Here is a 10001-nt window from a genome sequence, read left to right as displayed (position 1 = left end):
GAGATTGTCTATGATGCTCATAATGGTTCACACACACACACACGCACACACACATATAGTCATTCCAGCCCCTTCTTGGTAGGGTGGTGTGTTTGACACGTATTAGATGTGCTGCCCGCTATTTCAGACCTGTCAGCAGCTGTTAAGGCTGCGATCATGAGATAAAAGGCAGCATCCCGAAGTATGAAGATTTCATAAAACCACGCTCACCGGTTTATGCTGCCGTGTTTGTTTTAGCACTGAATTCTGCACGGACCCATAAAAGGGGTTCAGAGTGCCGTTTGGCTTTTGAGTTCCTCTATGCTTCTGTTGATAGCAGGATTGGAAATTTTGGGGTTTTCGGTCCATCCATCTCTTTGACACGGAAGATGACTTTCCGACTTAGGTTGCGTCTTGTGCCATTTTTGGCACATCCTCTTCTGGACGGATGAAATTGCAATGCGCTGTGGCTTTTGGGATTGCCGGAAACGATGTTCGTGAAAGTCTCAGGTGAAATTAAATTCCTTTTTAGTTGTGTGCATTTTTCATGTGTGTGTGTGGCGTTGAAAACATAAGAACCGTCTCAGCATCTATGTGCAATGCACTCCAACCTCAGTGAATGCACTTGGACTCCATTCTATATTTTCTTCCATTTCCAAGGAGTATTTTGTAAAAATTGGTTGCATGTGTATAAGGGTTGTATGCTGTTTCCAAATGTCCTTTTTGCTCCAAACAACCGTGTTGTTGTATGCGCTTGTTAAAGTGGGTTTGCATTTTGTGTTTAATAACAGGAAGTCTCAGAGCTGGAGCATCAGAATTGGCCTTTTTTTATTCTTCCCTCCAAGCACATTTCAGCGTTTTTAAAAATAACTACCCTCCTTATCTAGAGAAGGATGCCTCTGGCAATAGCAAAAAAATACCACAGTTCCCTTAGTTTGAGTCACGGCAAAAGTCGGAGAAAAATGGACTGCGACTGACAAGGGGAATTGGGGATGCTGAAGTCTTACATCTAGCTCTTGCGTGAGAAGCTGACAATTTGGTTTCGGAGAAAGATTTATTTTCTCTTTCCTTCTGGCTTTCCAAGCCCCCGTGGGTTCTGCTCTGCTCATGCTTATTTATTTAATTATTTTAGTATATAAATAATAAATTTATATTTATAATTCAAATTTGATTATTCTCTTTTAATGGTCATGTTCTATTTTGGTTGTCACTTTTGTAAGTTTTTAATTGCACTGTGCTTTTAAACTCTAAGCTTCTTTGAGTCACCGTTTTTGGAAAAAAGCAGGATACAAATAACTATAACAACAACAACAAAAAGAAGAAGAATATGGTTTGAACATCGGACTAGAACTCTGGAGACCAGGGTTCGAATTCCAGCTCAACCATGGAAACCTACTGGTTGGCCTTGTGCAAGTCACACTCTCTTAGCCTCAAAGGATGGTAGTGGCAAACCTGCTCTGAAGAAACTTGCCAAGAAAACTTTGCTTTGGGAGTCACCATAAGATGGAAACAACTTGAAAGCACACAGCAGCAGCAACAGTCATAGCCCACCTCTCTCCTGGTATGGGCTTTAAAATCCCCAAGCTGAATGAGGATGATGGGAGTTGGGGTCCAACCCATCTGGAAGGTGGCAAGGTGGAGAAGGATGTTTGTGATGTTTCATAGATAGGTGCAGGCATTTCTGCTGCTATGCAAAGGTTTTTTCCATTGCTCTCTCTTAGACCATGAGTGTGTGACTTGGCCGTGGTCACCTAGCACATGTCCACGGCTTACCAGGGATTTGAACTCTGGCCTCCCACAATCCTAGTCTAACCATTGCACCATGCTGTCTCTGATATGACAATGCTATCCTGGGGTTTTCCTAGCAATGGTTCTTCAGAGCTGGCTTGCAATTGCTTTCATCTGAGGCTGATAGAGTGCGACTTGCCCAAGGTTTCCATGCATGAATAGATTTGAACCCTGGTCTCCTGCGTCTTAGTCCAACACTCAAACCACTACCCAAAAGGCGCACACACCTGCCTGATTCTAGTTGGAACAATCATCTAGTTATTCCTCCAGCTGGTTTAGGAATCCACAGATGGTAGTTGTTCTTAGCTACCCTTGTGTTGACCTCAACTCATGGTGCATGAGACAGCTCCAAGACCCTCTGTCCTCCATTGCTCTGCTTACGTTTTGTAGACTCAGGCCTCCCAGATTGAGTCCAAACATCTGGCATGTGGTCTTCCTCTCTTTCTATTTCCCTGTACCTTTCCTAACATTGTTGTCTTTTCCAACGATTCATGCCTTCTCATGATGTGGCCAAAGTAGGACAGCATCCATGTGGTCATCTTGGCTTCCGGGGAGATTTCAGGCTTGATCTGTTTTAGGTCCTATTTGCTGTCCTCTTGGCCATCCACAATATCCTCAGCACTCTTCTCTAGCCCCACATCTCAAATGGGTTGATTTTCTTTTGATCTGCTTTCTTCACTGTCCAGCTCTCACATCTGTACATAGTGATTGAAAATACCACGGCTTGGACGTTCCAACTTTAGAGCTCAGTTAGATATCTTTACTCTTTAGGATCTTGTCTAGTTCTTTTATGGCTGCCCTTCCCATTCCTAGTCGTCTTTTGATTTCTTGATTGCGGGCTCCATGCTGACCAATCTTTGATCCAAGGGACAGGAACTCTTTAAATGTTTCGATTTCCTTGTTATCTAGGTTGAATTCCATGCAAATCCTCAGTGGTCTTCATTTTTGTTTTCTTTATTTTCAGAATAAAGCTTGCCTTTGCACTTTCTTCCTTGACCTTCTTTGGTAATTGTTCCTAGTTCGTGACGTTTTCTGCTAGAACTATGGTGTCATCTGCATATCTTAGATGGTTGACGTTCCTTCCTCATATCTTTACTCCTCCTTTTTCTAAGTCTAAACATGCTCTTTATATGATATTTTTTGCATACAAGTTGGACAAGTAGGTTGATAATACTGACCCCTTGCCGATCCACAGGTAAAGTACCCTGAAAGGTGCCTATCCAGTCTCTGCTTAGAGATCTCAGGTGAAGTATGCCACTTTGTGACATGATGCGTCCCGTTGTCCAACAGTTTGAACCTTCAGGTGATTGTTTCCAAATCTTAATAGGAATTTCTTTCTTACTATTCAAATTCAGTGGTTCAGGTCCTACTCTCTGGGGTAACCATGTCTCATCATCATCATCATCATCATCATCATCATCATGCTTATTTATAATGCCCATTCCAGCAAAGCGTGATACATCAGAGCATATACAATAAAAAGCAAATGATAAAACACCATTCTATAAAATACTAAAATAATATACTAGTATACCAAAAAAGAAACACAAACAGAATCCTTCCTCAACTGCCCTAGATTATTACCAGTGTGCATTTTGTGAGAACTTTGGCAATTAAGAAGAGATGATCCAAACAAAATTTATTGCTTGGTTTCAGAAGGGACCATTCAGAAGAGAAACAGAAAATCAAACCTCCAAATGAAAATGATTCTGAAACAAAATGAAAAAATAAATAAATCCAACCCAAACAGAATCAAAATTTCCACCTCGTAGATCTGAATTTTGAATTGATTTCTGCTTTCCAAATTCAAGAACAGCTCGTTTTGTTTTGCTTTGTTCGTTGCAAGCTTTTTGTTTTTGCAAGGGGGGGCTTAATGTTGATGTCGGTGAGTTTTGAAACTGAATAAGGCATTTTCAAGTATAAGAACAGCTTGCTTTCCTCTCCTCCATTTCTGGTGGGTTAGTACTAGGAAGGAGAAGACCGTGTCTTCCTTTCAGGAAGAGAAATGCTGAGGAAGTGGCTTGCCCTTAAAGATTTCCTGTTTAAATAGATACTAGTCAAAATATTTCTTGCAGCGAACCTTGTTGAGGTAAACAATAGATTATCAGTATGACCCCAAATTTCACTTTTTAAAAAGAAATCTAGGGGCCACAAACTCAGAATTAAGGGATGGAAGGTGGCCCATGGCTTGCAACTTGGCCGTTCCTGCTGTCATTTGACTTGGAGTATTCCAAGGCGGCAAAATCCTGAGTAATCCCAGTTAAAATGAACCGCAGCACTGCTTTTATCTGCACTATAGGAATAATGCAGTTTGCTGCCACTGTAGCTTCATCCTGTGAAATCATGGGATCTGTAGTTTTGCAAGGTCTTTAGCCTTCTCTGCCAAAGAGTGCTGGTGCCTCTCCAAAGGACAAATTCCAGGATGCTGTAGGATGGAGCCATGGCAGTTAGAGCGGTGTCAAGCTGCATTATTGCTACCCTTTGGAGAGAATCACTTTTGCAGTGCCACTTCCTTGTGTGATAGTGGTTACATTGTTCTGTTGGGATTTTGGTCGTCTGGATTCAAGTCCCCATTAAGCCACGCAATTCACTCAGTGGTCCGTGACATTCACCCAGACTTGACCTGCTATGCAAGGTTGTTGTAAAGCCAAAATGGGGAAGTGGAGAAGCGTGCGTGCCACGGGTGGGGAAGAAATGGAACAGATGAATAAAAGAGATAGTGCTAAATGTTTGGGACTATTTCGGGCATGTTTATAACTGAAACCTTAATTAGGCAAAATTACTTTGATTTGGAGCATCCAGGGCTGTTTCTTCTCTTTCTTTCACAAGTCCCTGCTTTTCTTACGATTTCCATGGTGGCCAAACACACACACAAATACACATAGGTATATATGTCTTATAAATTTCTACTTTCAGAAGTCATCCCTGTTGGCTTCAGTAGGATTTATTTCCAGACGAGTGGGCAGAGTAGTACAGTTTTAAGCTCTTGAATAAACACAGGTAATGATTTGCGGGACAGGCCCAGAAGATCTCTGGTGGCCTGTTGTGCCAGTAAGTATTTTGTCAAATACTTGTCCCTCTTATGGACAAGTATCTGCCAATGGTCCATGTAGCATAATAGTTCAACTGGAAAAAGGATGTTCTACTGGGCTAATGACCCATGAAAGTATAGACGAGCGTCGAAGGGCTTCAGAGATGCTGAAGTGCTGCAAAAATAAAACAAAATATAATAGCATTGATACAAAAGCCAACCGGGTCTCATTTCATCTGTCTCGGCAGATCTTGTTTTACAGCATTCTGTTCCCATTTGGATGGGATGTGTCTCCTGGGACTACATTATGCAGGACTTATCTTCAGCCCTGAAGATGAATTGTGAGGCTGAGAAAAGGCTCCCAGATATGTTTTGTTTGAGGGGCAGCTCCATAATGTCCCCATGGCTGGGAATATAGAGTAGCATTGGATGTTGTTGTTGACTGCCCTCCAGTTGGCCTTGGCTCATTGCAACCCTGTGAATGAGATACCTCCAAGACCAACTAACCTCAACAGTTCTGCTCAGGTTCTGCAAATTTATGGCTGTGTGGTCTTCTTGATGGAGTCTGTCCAACTGGTCTTCTCTTTCTACTGCCCTCCACTGTCCCTAGTCTTTTCTAGGGCATCATGTCTTCTCATGATGTGGCCCAAAGTACGACAGCCACAATTTAATCATCTTGGCCTTTAGGGAGAGTTCAGATCTGATTTGTCTTTTTTAGCAGTCAGTGATATCTGCAGAACTCTTCTCCAGCACCACATCTCCAATGATTTTCTTTCTATCGGCTTTCTTTACTGTCCAGCTCTCACATTCATACATAGTGATGGGGAATACCATGGCTTGGACGACTCTAACTTTAGCGGTCAATTGCATATCTTTACACTTTAGGAACTTGTCTAGTTCTTTTGTGGCTGCCTTTCCCATTTCTAATCTTGTTCTGACTTCTTGACTGACGTCATTTTGATCAGTGTTTGATCCAGTGATTTGATGTTCTTCTTATCCACTTTCTTCACCTTCCAGCTTTCACATCCATACATTGTGATGGGAAATACAGTGATTTGGACAATCTTAACTAGACAAGATCTTAAAGACTGAGCTTCATATCTTTGCACTTTAAGATCTTGTCTAGTTCTTTAATTGAGTGTACATGTAAGAATAGTTGTATGGGGCTAGTTCTTTCTAGGTCTACCTTTGACATCCTTTAGTAGGGACTGAAAGAGACCATCTTTGCATCTTGGAACATTATAAAATGAGGCTGCTAAAGCAGAATTGCAGCAGGATAGTAGCATTTGTGGTTGTATCTTATCACACAACACCATCTCTGTCCAGTAACTGCTTCGCCTGCCATCTATTCCTGGAGTGCTCCTGTTCATTGGCAGGTAAGCCACATCAATGCCTACTGATTATGTTACTTTTCCACTATTGATTCATATGTGATAAGTTCCTCACCCTGCAGTTTTGATATGCAGACATTCACATAGTGTGAGTGGATGTGATTGTGCTCCTCTCCCCCGTTCCCCTTGCTATTCTCAAGCTGTGTGTTTTTCTTTCTTCCTATTTTCTTTCTTTCTTTTGCTGTTTTTGTTAGCTTCCCTCAAGTCAACTTTGACTTATGGTGATCCTGTGGATGAGACATCTCCAAGACCTTCTGTCCTCCACTTCTCTGCTTAGGTCTTGTAGATTTAGGCCTGTGACCTTCCTGATTAAGTCCATGGATCTGGTGTGCAGTCTTCTTCTGTCTTTCCTAGCATGATTATCTTTTCCAATGATCCATGCCTTTCTCATGACAACCTCCATTTGATCATCATGGCTTTTAGGGAGAATTTGGGCTTGATCTGTTCAAGGACCCATTTGTTTCTCTTCCTGGCCATCCATGGTATCTTCCGCACTCTGCTCCATCACTACGTCTCAAATGAGTTGCTTTCTTTTCCTATCCATTTTCTTTACTGTCCAGCTGTCGCATCTCAACATGGTGATGGGGAATACCATGGCTTGGATGATTCCAACTTTAGTGCTCAGTTGTATATCTTTACCCTTTAGGCTCTTGTCTAGTTCTTTCATCGCTGCCCTTCCCATTCCTAGTCTTCTTATTTCTTGACTGCAAAGTCAAATAATTGTTGTGATTGCGCAACTGAAAATAAAAAATTAACAATTAAAAAATACGCCCCTATTGACATGTTAGGAAGGATGTAGCGTAGGAAGCTGGGATTGTGAAGACTGGCAGGCAGAAGACAGAACCCACGACTATAGCAGCAGCATGGCACTTTTAAAGAACTCTGTGAAAATGACCATCCCCAAACTGAAATGTTTGCATTGCCAACACTAATGTGAATGTGGCATCTTAGCAGCCCAGTGTGATAAAGTCTTTAGAATACAAAGCTTGGCCTGCCGAGATAAATTAGACTGCATTTCCCATAAATCGCAGTCATCAGCCAGGTTTGGGTGGGAATGATGGGGATACCAGTCCATGCCAGCTGGGTAGGGCTGCAAAAATGGAAGAATATTTACTTTTGTAATATATGCCCTCTGGTCGCTATAGAACAATAGCTACCAGTGTTTCCCTAGCATGCAGGGATTCCTTTTCCTGTTTGGACGCCCAGTTACTCAGGAATGGCATCTCCTAAACTTGCTCCAACCTCTGGTTTGTTTACATCTCCCAGAGTTGAGTCAGAGGCAGCGGATGCCAAAAAACATGTGGGCTCTCAAGTCACTTCTTTCAGTTTGGGAGAAATGATCTTTGTAAACATGAGCACATTGCCATAGGCAGTGCCTTGTGGAAGTTGTGTTGCCAGTTGTCCAAGAGACAGTTAGCAAAGGGAAGGGATTGAAGCAGGCTGGAATGCCTTGTTTGAGGAGTGGTGCATATGTGTATGTTGTATTATTGCTCCAGACTAACAGGTTTTGCATTGTGAGTGTTTACATCAAGGCCTGAGTCGCTGTCTCAGTTACTTTAGGAACATAAGTGTAGGAATATTTATGAGAGCCAGTGTGGTGTCGAGGTTTCAGCATTGGACTATGAGTCTGGAGAGCAGGGTTTGCATTCCCACTCACCCATGAAACCCACTGGGTAACTCTGGACAAGTCACACTCTCTCAGCCTCACAGGGTGGCAATGGTAAGCCCCATCTGAAGAAACATGCCAAGAAAATCCTGTGACAGGGTTGCCATGAATTGCAAACAACTTGAAGGCAAACACCATATCAAGCAGAGTGTAGCAGAGCTAGTGCAATTTCAACTTATGGTAGAAACAGGAGTAATTACTCTGGATTCTCTTGAAATGTGTGTCTATGTGCATAAAGCTTCTGTTTATTGTCTCCTAAAATCCATCATCTGGTAGAAAAAGTGACAGGTAAAAGATTTGACATATAGTTGGTTACAAGAGCTGGCTCTCATTTGTGGGTATAAGGCAGCAGCCCTTATTAGGGTTGGGTCTCCAGGTGTGATCCCTTTCCATACAAGGTGGACAAGGAAACTAAAAAGCTGGAGTATGTTCAGAGGAGGGTGACTGAAAATGGTAAAGGTCTGGCGGAAACCATGAAGCCCTATGAGGAACGGCTTTGGGAACTGGGGACATGATAGCCATGTTTAAATATTTGAAGTGATGTCATGCTGAGAATGGAGCAAGCTTGTTTTCTGCTGCTCCAGAGACTGGGACCTGGAGCAATGGGCTCAAGCTACAGGAAAAGAGATTCCACCCAAACATTAGGAAGAACTCCTTGACAGGAAGGGCTGTTTGACATTGGAAGATGCTGCTTTGGAGGGTGCTAGTGTCTTCTTCTTTAGAGGTTTTTAAACTGAGGCTGGATGGCCATCTGTCAGGAGTGCTTTGGTTGTTTCTTCCTGCAGTGCAAAATGGGGTTGGATTGGATGACCCTTGGCATCTCTTCCAGCTGGAAGAGTATATGATTCATAGAATCATAGAATAATAGAGTTGGAAGAGACCACAAGGGCCATCCAGTCCAATCCCCTGCCATTGTATGAAACATCTTGAAGAAGGGAGCAAAAGGCTTCAGTATGTAGACCAAAGCAACATATTTCAAGTGAGCTGATTCCCCTCCTGCCAGTATTCTTCACTATTCAGCTTTCACAGTCATGTGTAGAAACAGGAAATACAATGGCATAGAGTAGACAATTCTAGCTTTGGTACATATGGCCCAGCGTGGCATTATCTTTCTTTGGTGATTTGACTGCATGCTCCCGAGAAGCAAGAGCCACAGTTTAGTCATTGCAGCTTCTAGTAAGAGTTCAAGATTGATTTGCTGTAAGATCCATTCATTAAACCCACTTTTCTCCAGTAGTTGATTTTCAGCTTTCTTCACTATCCAACTTTCACATCCATACACAGAATTTAGAAATACCTGCATGATTTTGACTTTGCTATTTAATTTGGTATGACCTGCATAATTTTGACAGTAATCGCCCATCTTTGCACATTAGGGTCTTGTCTAATTGCTTTATAGCGGTCCTTCCAAGTCTGTCGTCTTCTAATTTTGTGACTGTACTTTCATTTAATGACTGAGCCAAAGTATAGAATATCACCAATTCCAAAGTCTTCATAATCCACTTTTAAGTCATGTGCAGGTGATGCTATAGCTATGCAGGTGTACATAATTCCTGTGCAACAACTGATTGGGATTTTGGCTATGACCTGCATGCAGAGTGGAAAATTGAAATGTGTTTGAAGTGGATCTTGGAGATCGAGACAGAAGGAGGCTGATTTTTTAGACAGGGACCTACCTTCTAATTATCTCAGTTTGGCAGAAACAACCATCATTAATCCTTTGTTGTCCCACTTTTTCAGCTGCTCTTGAAATGTCCAAATTTCTTTCTCCTCAGCTTACTCCCACTGCTGCAAAATGAGTTCACTGAATTAATTGAATGGTGGGATGGGGGAAGAGGAAGGGCAGAATCTTGCTCTTCCTAGTAAGATCAATAGGAAGGCTGATGCCTGGCTTGACAGAAGCGCATCTGGGCGGGATCTAGGACCACAAGCTGAACGTGAAGCAGCTAAACAAGCCAATACAGTTCTAGGCTGCATCAATAAGGGTATAGTGTCTAGATCAAGGGAAGAAATAATATTGTTCTACTCTGCTTTGGTCAGACCTCACCTGGAATACTGCACCCAGTTCTGAGTACGACAGCCTCAGTTTTGTCATCTTGGCTTCCGTGGAGATTTCTGGCTTGACCTGCTTCATTTGTTTGTCCTT

General features: G+C 42.3%; 1 protein-coding gene across 1 annotated transcript in view; it reads left to right on the top strand.

Annotated features, from left to right (window-relative positions):
• The first annotated feature begins 454 nt into the window (after positions 1 to 454).
• LOC149313270 (solute carrier family 4 member 11-like) overlaps positions 455 to 10001 on the top strand; it is a 173952-nt gene continuing 164405 nt past the window's right edge. The window contains exon 1 of the mRNA XM_089526392.1: positions 455 to 489. Coding sequence (XP_089382518.1) covers positions 471 to 489 — 19 coding nt within the window. The 5' untranslated portion in view covers positions 455 to 470. The remainder of the gene's footprint in view (positions 490 to 10001) is intronic.

Source organism: Sceloporus occidentalis, unplaced genomic scaffold (genome assembly GCF_023333645.1).
Source record: "Sceloporus occidentalis isolate IW3139 unplaced genomic scaffold, rSceOcc1.0.p SCAF_5, whole genome shotgun sequence".
NCBI classification, from domain to species: Eukaryota; Metazoa; Chordata; class Lepidosauria; order Squamata; family Phrynosomatidae; genus Sceloporus; species Sceloporus occidentalis.
This window is presented reverse-complemented; position numbering and strand designations above follow the sequence as displayed.